A 22,939-nucleotide genomic window follows, 5' to 3' on the forward strand; every position below is an offset into this window, starting at 1 on the left:
ACGCAAAGACCTGGGAGAATGTGAAAGGTCCCAATGCTCGCATGGCACTGGATTATCCGTGTGACGCAATGCGTCCAAAGAGCCGTCGTCACAATGGCGCTCTTTCTTGCTTGCAGACATCGCCACAAAGCCCCCTGGCACCGACGTGAAAACGAGGCCGTGAGCCAGCGGTGTCCCGTTGGCACAGGGCAGCCTCTTGGCCTCCGCGTGTCGTCAACTGTGGTGGCCTCCGCCGCCCTCCACGAGCGGACGGCCTCAGCCTGCAGAGAGACTCTCGGAGCGGGACAGCCCCCCCCCCCCCCCCCCCAGGGACAGCGTCCCCCCCAGGGAGAGCATTGGCAATGACGACCGAGTTATGGGTTAAATAGCGGGGCAGGTTGCACTCGTTAGCCCCGAAAGCGAGCGACTCCAATTGGGGCAGCCAGCCCCAAAACTAAACGTGACCGTTCCGGGGAGAGGAGGCGTACACGACCAAATTGCCCAGATTAACACCGAGACGGGGATATCGCAACCCAGAGCTGCCAACGTGATGCTCCACCAAGAGCCCACTCGTCTAGGCTGGTCGTGTATTTGTTCAAACCATGCTGCTTCATGTCTAGAAGACTGGCAGGCCAATCGGGCTCAACAAATGTCATGTGGAGATACAAAAAGGTTACGTTATCTATATTATAATTGTTGGATATAATGTAAACTTAAAACATGCGCTATCTCACTTAGAACACATTCACCTGCACTTCAAGTGACGTCCCAGGCGTCAGAAAAATCCCCAGCGGCGTCACCCAGCGGTAGGCCTCGGCAAGGTAAGGTCATTTACCCTTTTTACCGGGTAAAAGGGTAAAGGTGTCGACATGCCAAGGGGTAAGGTAAAGGGTAGGGTAAAGGTAGCGTGGAAGAATTACCCGGTAAATACTTTGTTTACCGCTCGCTAAAAGCTTCATGGCGCAGTCCGTGGCCTCCATTTTAAATTGGAATCATCGAGAGTATTCTATATGAATAAAGCGCTCGACCTAGCATTTACCTGTTACAAACCTTGTTCATGTGTAGTAGTACCCCAGTAATTACCCTGTAATCGGGTAATTTGTATGGGGTAGGGATAAAAGGTAGGGTAAAGGTAGGCTCGTTGTTTTTACCGTTTACCTTACCTTGCCGAGGCCTAGCCAGCGGGCGGCGAGCACCAAAACCCTTCGCCTACCCAGCCAGCTGACTTGGCGCGCTCACTCCGATGTCACGCTGATGCAAGCGCTCATACACCCCCAGTGGCCTTAACTGTCCGCGAGTTGGCGCGCAAGTTCAAACCACTCCAGACGGATTGACTCCACTGGCCAAAGTGGGTTCACCACACGCGATGCCCTCCCGGTAGATTTCACATCCAAATATCATCGCCTGTGGCACAGACCTTTTCAAAAAAGCACAACTAGGTTTTGCCATCTCCGGTGGCACTGGCAAATGAAACATCTGAAATGGGACTAATATGCAAAATATCAGCAAACTCAAAACGTTACACTATCAATGAATCGTACACACTGTATACTTCATGTAGAACCGCCGATGGCAATGAGTGCTTTTAATGTGGGTTAAGAGTCCATTGAGCGCGGTGCAAGTTGTGATAGGGGGGTGCTGGTAGATGTGGCTCCTTTTGTGTGCCACGGCCTCCTGGGTGGAGCTGCTTAGAGGCCTCCTCCGCTCCAGGTGCACAGAAGAACCTGCATCAGTCCGCACAGCCACAGCGCAGTCCAGACGGCGCGTCCATCGCTCGCCCCTCCCCCCATCCCACTCCCTGAAAAGGTAGAAGCATGCAATGGCACGAGCCAGGTCAGGCACATTTTCCACGACGGTAGTCACCGTTATGCATACGCCACATTCAACGCGGTCTCGCCCTTTACGATGAACGCTTTATCTATGCTCGCTATTCATATGTCCACATGCAGAGGCAAAAAAAGAACAGCTTACCTCTTTGCCTGACATTGGTTCCGATCAGCCAAGTCCCAAACATACGTCGGTGAAATTACTCCCACTCATGAATACCAATGTTGACATTGCTGGGTTGCGCAGAACTCAATGCTGAATTGGTGCCGCTGAGAATCCTGGGCTTGAATCCAGGCAACGGCCTGTGGTGGAACCGGGCGTCTGGTGTGGCGAGTGGACGGTCCCCAGACCAGTGACCGTCTCTCAAGAGTCGAGTGTGCGTGCAGTTGTGTCCCTGCTGCACCCCAGAACGACGTCTAACCATTTCCGTGGCCGTTTTGAAAAAAATTCAACCACCTCGTGGAGCACAAGGCCTAAAACGTTAAGCGGTCAGCAACAAAGAGCACTCTAAACAAGACACGTGTCTGTGTGTTGTGTGTTTGAAACTGAAGGGGGTGGCTCAGAACCAGTTCAGAGTTCACTGCTGTTAGCCGTGGCCAGGAGTTGAACTCGTGTCACTGTGTTCGTCACAGCGCATCGCATGCACCTCTGTGCACCACAGCTCCAGCCCAATTATAATAATAAGCCCAACTGATGCACCATTACTGCAGCGACGTCTATTAATCGTTCCCAACGTAATTGAGGTCAAAGATGAATAGACGTGGCCCATAGTTGAAGGAACAAAATCGATGTCAACAAGAAACCCACACGAGGGTTAGATCAGTTACCGCTCACAGCTGTAACTGTCTCCTCCTGGACTCTCCCAGAAGGGGACGGGGAGCCCCAGAGGCCCGGCTCTGACACTTCCCCCTCTTAGGGAGGAAAAACATTGCTTGGGCAGCCGGCAATTTTAAAGGAGCCCGCCCACCCGCCCGATCGATCGTAAAACAATGAGCTCAAACAATCCTTCGAGTAATTTTGGAGAATGTAAAATACTAGATAAGAAGACATTGTCTCCTTCATACCTCTGTCGGTTCACGCAAACATAAGAGTAGTTATTACACAAGCCATCAGCCACACGGTCTTGTGGGAGTGCACAATTTCATCAGCATTTATTCAATACAAGAAAACTCTGCACCCGTTTCGATCTACTATTTGTGTTACTATTTTTATGTTACCAGCTATATAGCTCTTTTTTTTAGAAGCGACCTGGCCACAAATGATAGATTAACGAAGTGGCTTATCGCGTGGAAATTTATAGCGGCCAAATACTCTAAACGCGTGGTGCTTAATGTGGAGGACCCAGAGAAAAACACACACGCCCACGGGGAGAGCATGCAAACTCCAAATATACAGATGTCAGGGTGAGCATCGAACCCACGACCTCCTGTATATCAGGCGAGGTAGTTAACATCTCGCCATCGTGGCATCCTATGCATACAATGGCTCATAAGCAAGGCCAGGCTTGCTTGAATCGATGCTGGTGAATACATCTTTTTTTCGTTAATGTCAATGTTTAGTCGATTAAATCTGGACAAATTCATAGACTGCCAAAGCGCGTCGCCATGGGGGATGGGTGGACCCGTGTTGTGTTCACCCGGGCGGTGAGAACACACCCAGGTGGTGTGAACACAACACCACCCGAGACCCCCCTAACCCCCTAACTAATAGTGGCGCCATCTTAGCTCTATAGGTATTGCAGTCACCGCGAACTGCTGTGCGCCACGTATCCGCAAGGACGAGACGTCGTCTCGACTTGCAAAACATCACGGCCAGGTTCCTGTTGCACTTTGCAGTTGAGGACAGCGTTTTGTGCACACATCCTCTATAACCATTTGGAATTGGCCTCGTGTATTTTTTCTAACTGTTGAATTGGCCCAAATATCCCCGTCGAAGTGTGCAAGGGGCCTTGCAAAGCAATGCCACAAACGTAATCAAGCGAGCACCTGGCTATGGCGTGCGTTCCAGACGCCACCACACATCTTACAAATGCTTCAAGCTACCGCTGCGTTTACAATGGGTTTGAATGCAGGTTGATTAAAAGGAGTTTAGACATTTAAATCGGACTCATGGGAGTCATTCCACAGAGGAACCTGACAGCAGCAGAATCACACTCCAGCCTGCGAGTATCGATCCGACGTTGTAGCAGAGAGCCCAGGGTATTTTGGCCATGGAAATCCACTGCCAATGAAGTTCATTTCAATTACATTTGCTGCATATCTGTGCAGCTGCACGACTTAAACACATTTACAACCAATCAATTCAAAGCACTTCATTTAACCGCGTGTGATCTCATGGTGATGCTCTTTTAGCCGAGTTAAACAGACCGTCGCTACTTTGTTAAAGCAGGCACTTTGTTCACGTGGACGCTGTCAATGCTGCAAATCCAACACCGGCGTCAGCGTGACCCTGGCAAGAGAGGCGATGCACCAACAATGTGGAATTCGGGGCTATTAATTCCAGCTGGAAAACCTAGCTTTGTTCATTGTTCTGTAGTTTGACTGGATGTTACTTACACCGTGAGTGACATTATTGGCTTTGATCGTAGTTTGTTCTCCATTTCATTTTTCGTGTGAGTGCTGCAGTCGTTTTCAACGTTGTGTGTTTTTTTACAGTCTAGATTTGATTTCGATTCGATACTGCTGAGTGTAGTTTTTTTTAATGTACAGTGGTTTCCTTTTCGCTTTATAAAATACTTATTTTGTGTCAATGGGCTGACGGGATTCCATCGCCTGTGTAAATGAAGGATGTAACATTTGCGATACTTTTAACTTTGTATGCCAAGTCATTAAGGGGAGCGCAAGATTCCATTGTGAGCTTCGAGTTATGACCAGTGGATTTTACAACGAAATAAAGTTCCTTCCCTACTTTGATTTGTTTTTTTGTTGTTGTTGCTATTAATGAGCTGGTCAGAGTACTCTCCTGGCCCAATGGAATGGGTGGACAGCAAAGTCTGCTCCACGAACAGCAGCCGCTCAGAGTTGACGGGTCGAGCGTGGGGATTCTGTCACAGCGTCCTGACAACGATGCAATCCCCACCCACAGAGCTATCTACACGTGCGTATGTATGCGAATGTGCAATTAGCGGGGACAGACACGCTATGGATGGAAGGGTCCCACAATCCTCACAACAATTCGTCTCAACTGATAAATCTGGCTGTTCTTCAACTCACTGGATGAGCTGAAACAAGAATAACCAGCGCGTCAAATACTTGAACACTGGACGACTCGTTTGGCCGTTGGATGGTGGTGATCTACAAATAATGTTGATCATTACAGGACGTGGCCTTACCCAAAAGCCCATTGTGAATTATTACATTGGCTGCAAAAATATCGACCAGTTTAGCCCATCATGCTCACTTTACTTCTGCAATTATGCCGCCACCAGCACAGATATAGGGACGGACATACGAGCGAATGTGGGGGGCTGTCGCCCGCCTCCCCGCTCCCTGTGAGCGGGCGGGGCGCGACGTCCACCCCCTCCACTCCTCCTCGTCGGCCGCCTCTCGCCGGGCCCCCACCGATCGGGTGATCGCCCCCCCCCCCCCACCGCGCCAGCGCCCTGAGGGACATCGCTACTCGGCTGGCTCACCACCGCCCGGGGTTATCCCCCACACGCCCACGTCCACCACCACCACGGAAAACGAACGCGGTGGCGTGCACGCAACCGCCCCTGCCGGCGCGTGCTTTACACAGAGGCCGGCGCTAATCAAAAGAGAATTTCTTTTTTTTCTCTGAACAAAAGTTTATTAATGGCGCAATTACACCCTACCCGGAGGAGGGATATTTCGCGAGAAGAGCCGAGCCGAACTCTATGAACCCAGTTACACAAACGTCCTACCACGTACCTCGACGCAGCGCTCGCTGGCATCACACGATTGCTGTGAGTGGCCTGAAGAGGCAGGACGGCTGGGGGTGGGTCTCGACGGCCCGGAGGTTGAAGGCAAGAGACCGGAAATCGTCCGGGGCCCCCATTTTTATTCTATAAACTTCAAAGGCCCAGGGTGACGTCATACTGCGCAGCCCATCGTGCGCTTACCTGCGCCCTCAAAGTGGAGTGCCACGGAGTGTGCTGCTGCTCCGCCCACCCATTGCTCTCCCGTGCTCATTCATTCTAACCTACTCATCTGCCCTTCTTGCCTAATATTCCACCCTCAGCCTCTCCCCCAATGTCGTGAATAACTCATCGCGGTTGGCCCAGTGAACTTTTTCCTTCTGCGCCCGTACAATTTTAAGCCAATTTAGTGTCACCGCAATGTCACCTGTCCAGTGGGGGTTGGCCAATCTCCTGGCACCGGGAAACCGCGGGACTCTCCCTCTAGGGGCCCTGCAGATTAAAACCCGATGTGCCAGGCAACCTCCCCCCCCCCCCCCTGCTAGGACACTACGTGGGTGCAGTGCTGCGCAAGTGCTCAGGGTGGAGGCCGGGAGGGAATCGCGGCGTTCGCGGAGTTGCTCCGTGGTCGCGGCACCACACGTACATTCTCCAAGACACACAATGCAAATTGTATTCAGTTTACGTGAACATTTGATTCAGGCGGGGGATCATCAATGGAACCTATTAAAGGCATGAAAATGCACGGAGCAAGCAGAATGGACGTATTTTGTGGCGTAGATAAAATGTTTAACAAGCCAGTGTGCAGTAATCGTAGGCCAGCATCTGGGATGTGTTTGTAAACCTGTGCTTACATTCATTGCCAATAAGTGGAGGCGGAGATTGCTTTTTGGAGTTGCCCATCGGGCTCAACAGAATAACAACAGCGACTGCTGCTGCTGTCACACATTGTCTAAACCAATCAGACACAAGGCCCATGTTGCTGAGATTTCGTCTATGGAAGCAAGAGAGAGTGGTGAGCAGCCAATCCATTGCAATTATTCTTTGAACATGCACAGTGCTGTCAACCTACTGCTGGATAAGGGCTTCCTCACGGTGTGTGGACAAATGGGTCTTATTTGACCATACTTCGCCACGCTGGTCAGAGCGGGACAGCGATAGCAAGGGGACATAGGCGTGGCAGCACAAAAGCTCCAGTACAATTGATACTGCTGCTGTACTGCTCTCTGCCGCCCTTCACGAGCGAGGCGGTCACCCATCCAAACAAGATCCAGCTTGTACCCCGCTTAGCTTCTGATGTCTGACGAGAATTGGGCACGGTCATAGTGATTCAGTAATAACTGAATATTGTTTATCGAGTGTTAAATGAACCACGCAACGTATTGCACATGGAGAAAACATATTAATGAGAGGCAGAATATTGTGCAATCATCTCTGTTGTAGCGTGAAAGAGCGAGCGAGCGCCCGGGGTAGGCAACATGCAGGGGCAGCGGTGACGGGCGATGGATACGCGCTCAGAGAGCAGGGAGGGTGAACGCGCCATGCATTGCACCAAAGCTCCACACTTTGAGCCCTCGGCGGCTGGGAGATGCGTTACGCGGTGAGGAGACGGATGCAGATGGTGCCAACAGCGGTGTCGAGTTGTCGACTAGTTCTGGGGTTGTTCTCTAGGCGTGCAACGACGCTTTACTGACAACAAATTCCATGAATCGTCACCATCCACGGTCGAGGTTTGATTTAAGAAAAGAAAAAAATCCGCGGTGAATAATTAATTCTAGGCGGCCTCAACGTGTACGAATCAACCACGTTCGTTTCTAAGGCACAACGGTTTGGAGACTCAAGATTGAGCGGTGAATCGACGCATCGTCACAGCCGTGCTGCCCTGCTGCGTCGAGGGTGGGCGAGGCAACGCCGGGCAGTGAGCAGTCGCTGAAGAGGAGCACGCGGGAGCGCCACCGGTCCCCAGCACGGGGCTAGGGGCTCTGCCGAGGTGATGGGCTCATTGGGCCAGGCACAGCAGGACAGGTTTTGTAATTTAGATTTTGTAATTTTGGTGAGAGTAAATTTTTTTTTTTTCAATCTGCAAAGAAGACGGAACAAGAGTGGCCTGCTCTTGAAAATTGCGTCACGGGCTCTTAAATGTCCACGCTCTGGCAATGTCCCCCACAGAGGTCACTGCGGGAATCGAAACGATGTCGTCGTCGTTCGGGACGTTGACTTCAAGGCTATCTCGACACCAGCTGCGTGGAATGTTAGTCGTCATTCAACTGGGAGGTGAGTTAATTGTGGAGATGGATGGTCTATGAGGCAAGCCATTAACATCCCAGGTTGCAAATGTTAGTGAATGGATTTACCCAAGGTATGTTAGTTTCAAAATATGATAAGTGGTATTTCTTTTGAGAGGGCTCTGTATACCTGTTGTAAAAAGTATGGCCTATTAATAAGGCATGAGTGTTTTAGATAGAATCTCAGATTTCACGATTATTTCCATTGTTCACATTTCAAGGCGTGATTTCTAAATGTAACACTATGAGGTTTTGTATTTTCAGGTCTGGCGATGTTAACAGAATTTACGTGAATGTGAAATGTACATTTGAGATGTTTACCATTTGCTATTATCATCTGTGCTCGACATTTTAATATAAAATTAGATTTCAGAAAATAGGATACCATTTGTAGGCACCATACGTCGCTAACCGTGTTAATCTGGGGTGTGGATTTAATTTCTCCAACTTGACCGAGACCCAATTAAGTCGAGACACTGAGAGATCTGTGGCATGAATAACATAAGCTCTATATAAATGAAAAACACAAAATAAAGAAGGTGTTTTCACATTTATAAATAAATAATAACAGTGCAATTGCAAAAATATCGTAGATTTTTTTTGTTTCATTATCACCATCACCCATGATCAGTCCCCTGCTGGAAATTGTCCTCCCTAAGCCATTGCCATCATGTCACGATCCTCTGATGCAACTTTACGGGGGCATAGAGCCAACCTTCCTGGAGGTACCACTCCTGCCCCATTAGGAGTACCTACAAGGCAGATCAATCGACCCCATTAGCGTTCAAATTTCTCCCATATTGCCCTAGCATGACCCAATCGATGGCGCATCAGTGGCTCAACTACCGATTGTCTCCAAGCTACTGCGGGGGCCGTGATGCTGGAGAGGCCGCCGCTGAAGCGATCGCTATGGGAGCTGCGGCTGAGGTTCCTGCAGAGTTTACAAGACGTCGGGTGGTCCCTACAGCTGTGATCTTACTGTGCAACTCTCACGCTGAAATGCTGCCCTGGATTAAACTAAGCAATTATTTGTTATGCAATGCAACTCATAGCTCGTATTGTTCCTATTGTGGATGGCATCGTTGTAGGTTATTAAAAACGCGACTGTAAATAAAAACAACTTAAAATTAACGTCAATGAGAGAATAGGTTTTCCCCTTTTTTTCTGGCAACAAACAGGTGTTAAGATGTTAAAACACCAAACTGAAACCTTTTACAAGGAATTATGCCTGCAAACAAAAAAATCATACTCTGATAATATATGCATTGTCTTTGAAACTGATTGGTCCACACTAGAGTCAGCTTTCTTTTGAGCCGAGTCTCAAAACGGTGCTTGACCAGAGTACTGGCAAAGGAGGTCCCCTGATAATGTCAATAAACAACTAAAAAGATCACAAGTTGTTTGTTGTGATTAGACCTAATTGAAGGTGTATGTTGGTCCAGAGGTAGAGAGACATTAGAATGGGAAATAACAAAGTATACAGAGCTCCTCTCAAAGTGTCGGCCCACTAGACTTGGACTGACCTTCCATCTGACCCGTCGCCACTGCCTCCTCGTCCGCAAGGTTGTTGTCTGGTTCTGAGAGTACGGCACATCACAGCCACAGGACACAGTAGCGGAGGTACAACAGCTGCAGCGCCAAAGCAACCGGAGCACAACGGAAGGAGACTCACAAAAGCACGGAACGCCGCATGCGAGTCGCAGAGCAGACGAGACGAGCCTCGGAGCTGGTCTGGCCCAGGCCAGAAAGGCAGCTGGCCTCTCTCCCCACACAAATCGTTCAGGGTACATTGACCGGCGGCGTAATTGAATTGTGCAGTTTATGTTTCATGTTGCGCAAACAAGACCCATTATTTAACGTTAAAGCTTTGCGCGTGTATTGTACGTGCCATGGGTGGCCATCTCAGAGTTTACGGCTCGACGCAGTAGACAATGGCTGACCTTTCTTCAAGGCGACACTTTGCTGGCAGTGGTCGCGTGTAGTGGTTAACGCACCGAGCCACAAACCCGGCGTCCCCGAGTTCGATTCCCGCTCACGGCCACCGTGACAATTATCTTGAACGAGTCCTGGGAGGCAGAGGCGGCCCGGCGCGGCACTCGCCACGCATCTCCCGCGTGCCGTACCGGCCTTCACAGGTGCCTGCTAGCGGCACTTGCGCCGGCGATCTATCGGGGGGCTGCACAGGGGACCTTCGTCTTCGTCAAGCAGTACGGGCGCCGCGTGCGAACGAGCGAGCAAGCCGGGCGGAGGGGGCGGCGCGTGCGGAGCCTCTTACGGTGGATGTAAAGCTCGGTGCAGGGTCCCTCCCCGGAGGCGCTGAGAGCCTGCACGGACACCAGGTAGTCGTCCTTCGCGAACAGCCGCACCTTCAGCATCGTCTCGGTGGTGTTCACCTTGTACACCTTGCCCTTGGGGCGGTCCTTCAGGTGGTAGCGCACCTGCGGCCCGCGGGGAGACACGCACGGTGAGACACCTTGGCACGCCGATCGGTGGCGTGGAGATGGTTTGGGTGGCGATGCATGGTAACGCTGGCAGACTCGTTCATAATGATTTTGATGATGATGTTGATGTCATTGATTATGTTGATGATGTTGATGATGTTAATGATGTTGATGATGTTGATCATGGGATGATGATGTTGAGGATGTTGATGTTATTGATTATGTTGATTATGTTGATGATGTTAATGATGATGTTGATGATGTTGATCATGGGATGATGATGTTAATGATGTTGATCATGGGATGATGATGTTGATGATGTTGATGATGTTAATGATGATGTTAATTATGATGTTAATGATGTTGATGATGTTGATCATGGGATGGGCTCCAGCAAAACATGTCTCCCGCGAAGTTGCGTTGTGCCCGTATGGTGGAGCAAGCGCTGATGATAGTAAAGTCTATGGGCCTACCTGTAAGTAAGTCTATGGCCATGTGAGTCTATGGGTATCTGTGTCAGTCTACGGGCCTGTCTATGAGTCTCTGTGCGAGCATGAATGTGCCAATGATGCTGAAGCAACGTTTTGCTGTTTCTAATATGAATCCAGTCCCATGCATTACCACTACGGACTGGAAACACCCGACATGGATTTTGGTGCCGCAAAAAAGTGGAGCCAGAGGAGACTCGTGTTGTCTCAGAGACTCGTGTTGTCCCAGAGACTCGTGTTAAGTCATTGTTATTTCGGTCAAAAGCTCCCTGGATGGCCTTCATCAATGCATGGACAACAGAATTTCTAATATAAACTGATGTCCGCTCCATGACCCCACTGTGAATACTCTCAAGGTGTTCTGTGTGTGTGCGCACGCGTGGGACCTGCCTGGTATTTGATGACCGCTGACTCGTCCAGAGGGTGGATCGGGTTCCAGGCAATGGTCACGATGTCGTCCTTCAACGTGTATCTGACCTCAGGGATCTGGCTTGAAGCTGCGGACAACAATCCAACGAGACGTGAACGGTCCCCACTCTCGATTTAAAGCTTTCGTGACTGCAGGGATTCATCTTCCTGGTTCTTTCGGTAAAGTCAGGTAGAATGGAAATAATAAAATACTAATAAAAAATAAGAAATAAGAAAATTATTTTATTATTATTTTACTTTATTATGTTTTATTATTTTATTATTTCCATTCTACGTGACTTTACCGAAAGAACCAAGAAGATGGTCCCCACTCTGTCTCGCTGCGGTGAAAGCCGCCTTCACGCCTCAACATGCGGAGGACCTTATGCAGTGGTGGCACTGGCATATTCCTGTGGGGGGGACTCAATTCTGGAGAGGAAATGGACTTAGTGTTTCTCACAAAACAGTACTGATTTTATACACCCAGGAGGGATGATCATGGCGGGGCTTACGTGACACCCAACCGGGATTTCATTTCAATTCTATATTTCCAAACTGGAGCAGAGCATTATAACTACAGTCATTAGTGGTCGCACACCACATCTATTGTATGCCAATACACTCGGCAGTTTCCACCAAGCAACACTCAAGAACACCAAGCCTAGAATTGGGCTTGGCCTACTGCCTCAGTGGGAGGAGAGACGTTGTCATGGACAAGCGGAGAGATTTCCCACAGCCAGGTTTGTGCCAGGAGCTCCATCCCAAATGTAATCCCAAATGTGATCCCAAATGTGATCCCAGTGTTCCTATCTGAGGGGAGTGGTGATGCCGTGGTTCACGCACTGCGCTATGAACACCGTGAGCTGCGCTCAATACCCGGTTACGGCTAAGATTAGCGGTGAGCGATCATCTGAACTAGTTCCGGGCATTCCAGCCTGGTGAAGTATGGTCCAGGTGATGCCTTCATCTAGCAGTTGATTGCTAAAGGGCTTACTTTTATTCCAATATTGACCTAATGAAGGCCACATCGTGGCTTAGTAAATGTAACTTTGGTGTGACCTTTGGCAAGGTGAAGAGTTTTGACGATTTGTCAAAGATGTGAATTCAGCCCTTATTTCATTACTAGTAGTACAATGCCCGTGCACTCAGGAAAGCCTGATCGAGTCTCAAGGCTCTTCGCTCAGGAGGGTCCTGCCAAGTTTTTTTCACAATTGAGAGCGATGTTCCTGCTGTGCCTATTCGTGATCCCAATGGTGTCGTTTGCAGGCAATTTTTCAGCACTCCGATGTTTGTTCCAAACTGGCGGTTACACCGCTGTGTGCGCGAGTGCTAAGCACCACGTCGCGGGGCGAGTAACGCTGGGCCCGGAGTGTTCACGTGGTGGCTGGGGCTCTTTACCGTTCTTATTCGTGTGGACGCTGGCGACGGGGCTCGGGGGCCCCACGCCGCCCGTGTTGTAGCCGCGCACATCCACGTGGTACAGCGTCTTCTGCACGAGGCCTGCGACACACGGAGCCACGCGCCTCGAGTCCCACGCATTCGGTTGTCGCGCTCTTTCATCGCCCCCCCCCCCCCACCGCCCCCACCGCACGTCTCAAGTTGGAGGAGGGGCCACAGCGAGCGTCGGGTCGGCGGGTCGGATTGCCTGGCGCTGGAGCGGGAGTGGAGAGGGGGAGGAGGCGGGGGGACCGGCTCCGTCGCGTGGAACGCTCGAGGGCCGGTGGCGTCGCCGGGTCATAGCGACTCTCGGAGCGGGGAGCGTGGGGGGACAGAGGCCTCGGGTTGGATCGAGCCAAAGCTGCTGCCACACAACAGCAGCAGCAGCAGCAGCGGAGATTTCTTCTGAAGTGGCCGTGAACCCACAGAGCTAAATTAATGGCGAGAATCCGGCTACAAATGAGAAGTGGTTTAATGGGACCGCGAAACCGATCGGAATGCACCCCAGCCCATCAGACCTGGGAATCTCAGCAGGTGTAAGCAGCAGAGTATCTGGTGGGTACAGTGTGTGTTGGCGATGAGCCGGAATCGCCCCGCTCACCTCTGATGATGACGCTGTTGGTGACCTCGGTCTGAACTCTCTCTGCTGCCGCTTGGTTGTCCGTGGATTTCCAGTAGCGTATCTGGCCACCAGAGAGCGTCGCACACAGCCACAGGGGTAGAAACCAGACTCGCGGAGCTCACAGAGCCTCGGTGGGTCGCGGGGGGCAATGAGCCGGACATGGCGCGGGACAAACGAGGACACCGCTGTGCACACGCTCCGAGCGGACCTCATTGGAGAGTTTTTACCAAGAGAATATAAACAGTTTTAAATAAACCGTAGTAGTCACCTCCATAGCCACCCCACTAGAGTCAATACGAAGTGTCTGGCCTGTCTCTCAGTGTAATTCCCAGCATGCACCGCTTCCTGCTTCTCTGTCATTGTCCACGTGTCGGATCTGCGTAGCGTGACCGTGAACGTGCCCTTCAGGCACACGGCCTACGTGACGCGGGAGAGGATGCGTTGAAGAGGTTTTTTTTTTATTTTATTGAGCCAGCATCCGTCCAAACTTAAATGCGAAATCTGAAATCCGGTGAGCCGAGCGTTTACCTTACCTCGTATCCCACGATTCGCCGGCTGGTGGCGTTGGGCAGAATGGGCTCCCAGGTGACTTTGAATTCCGTGTAATTGACGGCGCAGGCCGTGCGAGCGATGGGGAACGCCCTTGCCCTGCGCGGAGCCACGTCCGGCTCTGTGAACAGCGGCGTCCTCATTAACTTGGGGACGCCTCCGCCCGCGCCAAAGGTGCAGCCGTGCAAGTGCCTGCTCACACCACCGCTGGAGGAAGGGCCTCCACTAAAGTGAGATCCCTTGGGTGTTTGGCTTTCTCTTCCTCAATGACCAGACGTCTTGTAAGTGAGCGTGCCCACATTGTATCCCACCAAATGCAACCTGCCATCGTAGACTGGTGGACCCACCATCTACACCGCTGGACTGCTCGCTGGGTAGAGGCTGGGAGAGGTTTAAGAAACTCGCCCCCCATTGCTTGCACTTCTGCGCCGGGAGATGGAGTTGAGCGGTGCTGCAGATGGCCATGCCACCGTGGCAGATCCTTTTGTTGCTCAGTTAAAAGCATAACATGTTTATTGCTGTTCACATCTATAATAGTATTCTTGGTTCTTTCGGTAAAGTCACGTAGAAGGGGAATAATAAAAAAAAATGAAAATATAACACAATAAAATTATCACGACGTTTCGACTGCAACACAAGCAATCATCATCAGGTGTAAAATCCACAGCAAGAAATTTTTCTGAACATAGATGGACTCGTCCATCTGACCAACTGCCAAATCGCTGTCTGTGGTGCTGACGTTAAGAGGAAAAAAACGCCACTTTTTTCAAATTTTCTTGCTGTGGATTTCACACCTGATGATGATTGCTTGTGTTGCAGTCGAAACGTTGTGAGAATTGTATTGTTTTATATATTTTTTACTTTATTATTTCCCTTCTACGTGAATTTACCGAAAGAACCAAGAATATGAATCCCTGCAGTCACGAAAGCTTTAAACAAAATCTATAAGAATATTTATTGCTGTTCACATCTATGAATGCGCTCCAAACCAGGAACAGATTCGACCAGTTTTATTTGTCCATGCGGTTACCGGGAATGCAAAACGAGCCTGGGGTTTCAAGGCCCCACTCACAGAATCCCATCGGCGTCTCCCGCCGGGGCTCTCCGTGCGGGGGCTGGGCAGCTGGGGCCACCAGACCAAGATGCCGGCACGCGACGGGCGACTCGTTTCAGCCGACACCGCGGGATCTTTAACGTCCACCGTCAACCGGACGGCTCCGGGTATTTCAAGGCTAATGCAACCGGCGGCAGTATTAACCAGTGCGGCCTGTCGGGCACGGACCGCGAATCCCTCTCGACAAGTGTCGCTGTGACTTTCTGGCCCGCCCCTACTGGACACCTGCGAACAAGAGGCTTCGCAAGCCCACCAGATTCCTCCTGCGGTCTGCGTAACGTTTCTGAACGCGAAGCGGCGAGCCGCGCGGGGCACCGTGCCGGCTCACCGTCCTCGGCGGAGTGCACCACGACCACCTGGCTGTAGGGGCCCCCGCCGTGGACGTTGCTCGCCTGCATCTGGATCTCGAAGGGCACGTACGGCTCCAGGCTCGCGTTCTTGTAGACGAAGCGCGACGCGTCGGCGTCGCCGATCACCACCGTGGTCCACACCTTGTCCGCGCTGTCGAGCGGCCGGAACCTGATGTTGTAGGTGAACCTATCGCCAAAGCGGTACTCCTGCTCCACCGACTGTGGGAGCATGGCGGGGGGGCGGGGGGGGGGGGGGCGCATGGTCAACGGGAGGGCGGCCCACGCACGGCGGCGCCGGTACTACACAGCGCTACCGACTCGTGCGAGTCTCCGGCGATCACGTTGGGAAGTCCGCCAGCATTGGTTCAAGCTTGACTCTGCCGATGAGACACTGCATGTCAAAACCGGTCCAGAGATCAGCTTGTTTTGAACCAAAGCTGCTGAAATGATGCGCTCCGCAGAAGGCACTGTGGGTGATGGAATGTGTAAATAAAATATGAAATCCTACAAAATCATCGCTGCACGTTTTGTATTTTCCTTCCACATTTCCCCTTGCAAGAGAGATTCGTGCTGCAGCGGGGTTTCGCTCGGTTGGACCGAGGTAACCACCAAGAGAGCAGCCTCCGGTTTTCCAGCTCGTAACACGGCAACGAGATGGTGTCACCGGTTTACGGGGAAATTGATGGCATCGTTCCCGCACGCAAAACGCGCCTGAGCCACGTCACAGGCCGGTACGCACGATCACTCACGCGCTGTCCCTGGCACACGCACCGCTTCACCACACCGCAAATCGATGATTGTGCCTTATCATGTTCATGCTTGGCTATGGGGGCGTTAAGAAGGGGCGTTCGAGTCGAGGCCAGGTGGTAACTCGAGAGACCAAGGAGAGCGTTGTTTTCTAGAGTGACATGGGTCACCAACGTGACAACAGCAAAACAAATACTATAAAGCATAGCAATAGAGCGAATAGAAATCAGGGCAAAAGCAACCGTGTCGCATGGGAAACCTAAAATACTGCACAAACATAATCAATGTTAAATCATTAATTCCATGGGATGTAAGCTGGCTCGGGCAGATTGTTTTTAGACTCATCGTTGTACAGTACTTGAGGTACGTAAACATTCAACAGATGTGCGTGAGTCGATGCGTCAATCAAGTATTGGGCAGTGTTCATCTCAAGTCTTGGCCATGAGCTTGTTGTGATGGAAATTCTACATTCCTATGACAGGGGCCAGAATATCTTTGTAAACTACATTTTAAATAGATAAAAATACGCATCGCCCTCGACAGCCAGGAGGGAGGGTCGATTATAAGCAACGAAGCATGCTCACGAAGGACCCATAGGACCGGAGTCTCATTCCGACGATGTTTGCCGCCAGGATTAATCTCTTTTGCGGTGGGGTAACGGGGCAGAGCTCAACTCTGTATCGGCCGTTGGCTGTGAAGCGAAGTTGGGAATGTAGAAGGCCCTTCACAGCTCCGCCACCAGGATTTCCAATTTACAGAACTGGGGAAGTCTGATTTGGAGATAGCAGAAGTGCGCCCATTCCGTGCTCACCCCCCATCTAGGAGAATGCAGCAGCGGAGATTCTATTGGGAGGACCGGGGCTCGGTGAGTTGTTTTGAGAGCAAGCGGCAGTAATCACGGACTCATCCCCAAATGCAAACAGAAATGTCCCGCTTGCAGCGGAGACAGTTGTGTGTCATCATCGCCCGAGCGAGGAAGCCGACCAGGCTGCCCCTGCATTTACAACTGGACCTTGCTGTCCAGCCAAATACCCATCACAATGTTCTTAATTCTAAGAGGCATAGATGTAACGAGGATGAATATTTTTTTCGGAGCAAGTAACCACTGAAATAACTCCTGAAAGCAGTGGCGACGTGGTAGTGGTGGCGCAGTGGTGGTGGTGTAGTGGTGGTGGTGTAGTGGTGATGGTGTAGTGGTGGTGGTGGTGCAGTGGTGGTAATGGTGCAGTGGTGGTGGCATAGTGGTGGTGCAGTGGTGGTGGTGGTGGTGTGCACAGCTTTCTAAACAGGAGACTGCTACAGTAAAAATACTGGCCAGGGGTTGATCCAGACGTAAAATTCCTCTCGGAAATGTTTTTTGCAATCAGTGGTCATCCTAGAGATAGACCCTGCCATAGGAATGTCGAATTTGCACTCCTGGCTCATGGCGAGTTTGTCAAGGAGTTGTGCCCTGATAGCAAGTTCAGCGTTGCTTGCAGGCACGTGGGAGTAAAGATGAAGTCGACATTCTTCAGGAATACACAGGAATGAAAATGCAGGTATTACTACAGGACCCAACACCCCGCTAGATGCCTTCAGGATTAAGATGAATCGAACGTTGCACGTGAAAGTTCACACGAGTGTTCTAGCCACTACTGCCTGATTTCTAGCCACTACTGCCTGATTTCTAGCCACTACTGCCTTATTTCTAGCCACTACTGCATGATTTCTAGCCACTACTGCGTCGTGGTGCTCCAACAAGAAGCATGCCGAACACACCCACGGCACGGAGAACAGAGAACGCCTCGTCACACCGCAGCGGTCGACAGCTGCACATTGGTCGCAGGAAAACGGATGAAGGTAGCAGGAGGCCAAATCGGTGATATGCAACGCGCCGGCCGCTTGACGCGTTGACACGATGACAGCAGCGGGGCGGCCGGGTGGCCCAGAGGTCAGAGCGTTGAGCCGGCACCGATGAGATGCTGGGCTCCCATCGAGGCAGCCGCCCGCGACTCAAACCGCCGGGTGAAGCGACTTGATGGCTTCAGCCTCGTCACGAGAAAACCATCGCTTTGAATAAGCCGTTGCTCGCAATTAAGCTGAATTGCAGCTCTGTCGTGCAATTAACATGACTGTGATATAGAGAGCAGGTGGGCAAGCGCTGTTCTCCACGGTGTGGAGAAGAGGATCACCGGGAGGGCTCTCAGAGGTAGCTCTGCTATATCCACTTATGTTGGCTGTTGTCGAGCGAGAAGGGTTTCCTCTGCTCTGTGTCGTCTCGCGGGCGCAGCGACAACGACGACAGCGCTGGAGGAATGCGGCACACAAACTTCGAGCGGCACAAGCAGAGGGGAGACCCGGGGGGCAGCCGGGCTCGGGCGAGGGGGGAGGGCGAGGGGGGAGGGTGGGGCCGCACGAGCCGCGCACCTTCCACGTGATGGTGAGCTCCCGATGGACGCCCCCGCCTCCGCCGATCTTCGACGGCACAATTGTGGGAACTGCGTCGCCACATCGACCCACGCAAGGATTAATCACCCACACGCAGCGTGGAGGGACGCACGCGGGGATAGGGTTAAGCAACTTGGAGTTTCACAGTTATATATTTTTTTTTCAAGAAGGCAATCAGGAAAAGCATTGTGATGGCTGTTGACATATTTGCAGGATGGAGGGCAGGTCAATGAAACGGGGGATGTGGCTGAGTGAGGGGGTGTGGCTGGGTGAGGGGTGTGGCTGGGGTGAGGGGTGTGGCTGGGTGAGGGGTGTGGCTGGGTGAGGGGTGTGGCTGGATGAGGGTGTGGCTGGTGAGGGGTGAGTGAGGGGTGTGGCTGGGTGAGGGGTGTGGCTGGGTGAGGGTGAGTGAGGGGTGTGCTGAGTGAGGGGGTGTGGCATGAGTGAGGGGTGTGGCTGGGGTGAGGGGTGTGGCTGAGTGAGGGGTGTGGCCTGGTGAGGGGTGAGGAGGGGTGTGGCTGAGTGAGGGGTGTGGCTGGGTGAGTGAGGGGTGTGGCTGAGTGAGGGTGTGGCTGTGTGAGTGAGGGGTGTGGCTGAGTGAGGGGTGTGGCTGAATGAGGGGTGTGGCTGGGTGAGGGGTGTGGCTGGGTGCGGGGTTGGCTGAGTGAGGGGTGTGGCTGAGTGAGGGGTGTGGCTGAGTGAGGGGTGCGGCTGGGTGAGGGGTGAGTGAGGGGTGTGGCTGGGTGAGGGGTGTGGCTGGGTGAGGGGTGTGGCTGGGTGAGGGGTGTGGCTGGGTGATGGGTGAGTGAGGGGTGTGCTGGGTGAGGGGTGTGGGTGGGTGAGGGGTGTGGCTGGGTGAGGGGTGTGGCTGGGTGAGGGGTGTGGCATGAGTGAGGGGTGTGGCTGGGTGAGGGGTGAGTGAGGGGTGTGGCTGGGTGAGGGGTGTGGCTGAGTGAGAGGTGTGGCTGGATGAGGGGTGTGGCTGGGTGAGGGGTGTGGCTGGGTGAGGGGTGTGGCTGGGTGAGGGGTGAGTGAGGGGTGTGGCTGGGTGAGGGGTGTGGCTGGGTGCGGGTGTGGCTGAGTGAGGGGTGTGGCTGGGTGAGGGGTGTTGGCTGGGTGAGGGTGTGGCTGGGTGAGGGGTGGCTGGGTGAGGGGTGAGTGAGGGGTGTGGCTGAGTGAGGGGTGTGGCTGGTGAGGGGTGAGTGAGGGGTGTGGCTGGGGTGAGTGGTGTGGCTGGGTGAGGGGTGAGTGAGGGGTGTGGCTGAGTGAGGGTGTGGCTGAATGAGGGGTGTGGCTGGGTGAGGGGTGTGGTCTGAGTGAGGGGTGTGGCTGGGTGAGGGGTGAGTGAGGGGTGTGGCTGAGTGAGGGGTGTGGCTGGGTGAGTGAGGGGTGTGGCTGAGTGAGGGGTGTGGCTGGGTGAGGGGGTGTGGCTGGGTGAGGGGTGTGGCTGAGTGAGGGGTGTGGCTGGGTGCGGGGTGTGGCTGGGTGCGGGGTGTGGCTGAGTGAGGGGTGTGGCTGAGTGAGGGGTGTGGCTGGGTGAGGGTGAGCGAGGGGTGGTGCTGGGTGAGGGGTTGTGGCTGGGTGAGGGGTGTGGCCGGGTGAGGGGTGTGGCTGGGTGATGGGTTAGTGAGGGGTGTGGCTGGGTGAGGGGTGTGGCTGGGTGAGGGGTGTGGCTGGGTGAGGGGTGTGGCTGAGTGAGGGGTGTGGCTGGGTGAGGGGTGTGGCTGGGTGAGGGGTGAGTGAGGGGTGTGGCTGGGTGAGGGGTGTGGCTGGGTGAAGGGTGTGGCTGAGTGAGGGGTGTGGCTGGTTGAGGGGTGTGGCTGGGTGAGGGGTGAGTGAGGGGGTGGCTGGGTGAGGGGTGTGGCTGGGTGAGGGGTGTGCTGAGTGAGGGGTGTGGCTGGGTGAGGGTGTGGCCGTAGTGAGGGGGTGTGGCTGGGTGAGGGGTGTGGCTGGGTGAGGGGTGAGTGAGGGGTGTGGCTGGGTGAGGGGTGTGGCTGGGTGAGGGGTGTGGCTGGATGAGGGTGTGGCTGGGTGAGGGGTGAGTGAGGGGTTGTGGCTGGGTGAGGGGTGTGGCTGGGTGAGGGGTGTGGCTGGGTGAGGGGTGAGTGAGGGGTGTGGCTGGGTGAGGGGTGTGGCTGGGTGAAGGGTGTGCTGAGAGAGGGTGTGGCTGGTTGAGGGGTGTGGCTGGGTGAGGGGTGTGGCTGAGTGAGGTGTGGCAGGGTGAGGGGTGTGGCAGAGTGAGGGGTGCGGCTGGGTGAGGGGTGGGCTGGGGTGGGGGACGTGAGGGGTGTGGCTGGGTGAGGGGTTGGGCTGAGTGAGGGGTGTGGCTGGGTGAGGGGTTGTGCTTTGGTGAGGGGTGTGGCTGGGTGAGGGGTGCTGCTGGGTGAGGGGTGAGTGAGGGTGTGGCTGGGGTGAGGGGTGTGGCTGGGTGCAGGGTGTGGCTGAGTGAGGGGTGTGGCTGGGTGAGGGGTGTGGCTGGGTGAAGGGTGGGCTGGGTGAGGGGATGTGGCTGGGTGAGGGGTGATTGAGGGGTGTGGCTGGGGTGAGGGGTGTGGCTGAGTGCGGGTGTGGCTGAGTGAGGGGTGTGGCTGGGTGAGGGGTGTGGCTGGGTGAGGGGTGGAGTGAGGGGTGTGGCTGAGTGAGGGGTGGTGGCTGAGTGAGGGGGTGGGCTGGGTGAGGGGTGTGGCTGGTGAGGTGGTTGGTGGCTGGGTGAGGGGGTGAGTGAGGGGTGTGGCTGGGTGAGGGGTGTGGCTGGGTGCGGGTGTGGCGGGTGAGGGGTGTGGCTGGGTGAGGGGTGTGGCTGAGTGAGGGGTGTGGCTGGGTGAGGGGTGAGTGAGGGGTGTGGCTGGGTGAGGGGTGTGACTGGGTGAGGGGTGTGGCTGAGTGAGGGGTGTGGCTGGGTGAGGGGAGTGGCTGGGTGAGGGGAGTGGCTGGGTGAGGGGTGTGGCTGGTTGAGGGGGTGTGCTGGTTGAGGGGGTGGCTGGTTGAGGGGTGTGGCTGGGTGAGGGGAGTGGCTGGGTGAGGGGTGTGGCTGAGTGAGGGGTGTGGCTGGGGTGAGGGGTGTGGCTGGGTGAGGGGTGTGGCTGGGTGAGGGGTGTGGCTGAGTGAGGGGGTGTCGCTGAGAGAGGGGTGTGGCTGAGTGAGGGGTGTGGCTGGGTGAGGGGTGAGTGAGGGTGTGGCTGGGTGAGGGGGTGTGGCTGAGTGAGGGTTGAGTGAGGGGTGTGGCTGGTGAGGGTGTGGCTGAGTGAGGGTGTGGCCGGGTGAGGGTGTGGCTGGTTTGAGGGGTGCTGGGTGAGGGGTGTGGCTGGGTGAGGGGTGTGGCTGAGTGAGGGGTGGCTGGGTGAGGGGTGTGGCTGGGTGAGGGGTTGTCCGGGGAGGGTGAGTGAGGGGTGTGGCTGGGGAGGGTGTGGCTGGTGAGGGGTGTGGCTGGGTGAGGGGTGAGTGAGGGGTGTGGCTGAGTGAGGGGTGTGGCTGAATGAGGGTGTGGCTGGGTGAGGGGTGTGGCTGAGTAAGGGGTGGCTGGGTGAGGGGTGAGTGAGGGGTGTGGCTGAGTGAGGGGTGTGGCTGGGTGAGTGAGGGGTGTGGCTGAGTGAGGGGTGTGGCTGGGTGAGTGAGGGGTGTGGCTGAGTGAGGGGTGTGGCTGAGTGAGGTTGTGGCTGAATGAGGGGTGTGGCTGGGTGAGGGGTGTGGCTGGGTGCGGGGTGTGGCTGAGTGAGGGGTGTGGCTGAGTGAGGGGTGTGGCTGAGTGAGGGGTGTGGCTGGGTGAGGGGTGAGTGAGGGGGTGGCTGGGTGAGGGTGTGGCTGGGTGAGGGGTGTGGCTGGGTGAGGGGTGTGGCTGGGTGATGGGTGAGTGAGGGGTGTGGCTGGGTGAGGGGTGTGGCTGCGTGAGGGGTGCTGGGTGAGGGGTGTGGCTGGGTGAGGGTGTGGCTGAGTGAGGGGTGTGGCTGGGTGAGGGGTGTGGCTGAGTGAGAGGTGTGGCTGGATGAGGGGTGTGGCTGGGTGAGGGGTGTGGCTGGGTGAGGGGTGTGGCTGGGGAGGGTGAGTGAGGGGTGTGGCTGGGTGAGGGTGTGGCTGGGTGCGGGGTGTGGCTGAGTGAGGGGTGTGGCTGGTGAGGGGTGTGGCTGGGTGAGGGGTGTGGCTGGGTGAGGGGTGTGGCTGGGTGAGGGGTGAGTGAGGGGTGTGGCTGAGTGAGGGGTGGCTGGTGAGGGGTGTGGCTGAGTGAGGGGTGTGGCTGGGTGAGGGGGTGGCTGGGTGAGGGGTGTGGCTGGTGCGGGTGTGGCTGATGTGAGGGGTGTGGCTGGGTGAGGGTGTTGGCTGGGTGGGGTGAGTGAGGGGTGTGGCTGAGTGAGGGGTGTGGCTGAGTGAGGGGTGTGGCTGGGTGAGGGGTGTGG

The 22,939-nt window shown here is 54.3% G+C and overlaps 1 protein-coding gene across 1 annotated transcript in view; it reads right to left on the reverse strand.

Moving 5' to 3' along the window:
• Nucleotides 1-298: 298 nt before the first annotated feature.
• Nucleotides 299-22,939, reverse strand: part of LOC133356692 (contactin-2-like) — a 25,846-nt gene continuing 3,205 nt past the window's right edge. Inside the window, exons 2-10 of the mRNA XM_061574333.1 lie at nt 18,528-18,598; nt 15,353-15,593; nt 13,895-14,031; nt 13,341-13,422; nt 12,701-12,802; nt 11,285-11,391; nt 10,241-10,403; nt 9,489-9,542; nt 299-1,777 (exon numbers count right to left, since the gene is read on the reverse strand). Of these exons, the coding sequence (XP_061430317.1) occupies nt 1,668-1,777; nt 9,489-9,542; nt 10,241-10,403; nt 11,285-11,391; nt 12,701-12,802; nt 13,341-13,422; nt 13,895-14,031; nt 15,353-15,593; nt 18,528-18,598 (1,067 nt within the window). The 3' untranslated portion in view covers nt 299-1,667. The remainder of the gene's footprint in view (nt 1,778-9,488; nt 9,543-10,240; nt 10,404-11,284; nt 11,392-12,700; nt 12,803-13,340; nt 13,423-13,894; nt 14,032-15,352; nt 15,594-18,527; nt 18,599-22,939) is intronic.

Source organism: Lethenteron reissneri, chromosome 55 (genome assembly GCF_015708825.2).
Source record: "Lethenteron reissneri isolate LAM-NWPU_2019-01 chromosome 55, ASM1570882v1, whole genome shotgun sequence".
Lineage (NCBI taxonomy): Eukaryota > Metazoa > Chordata > Hyperoartia > Petromyzontiformes > Petromyzontidae > Lethenteron > Lethenteron reissneri.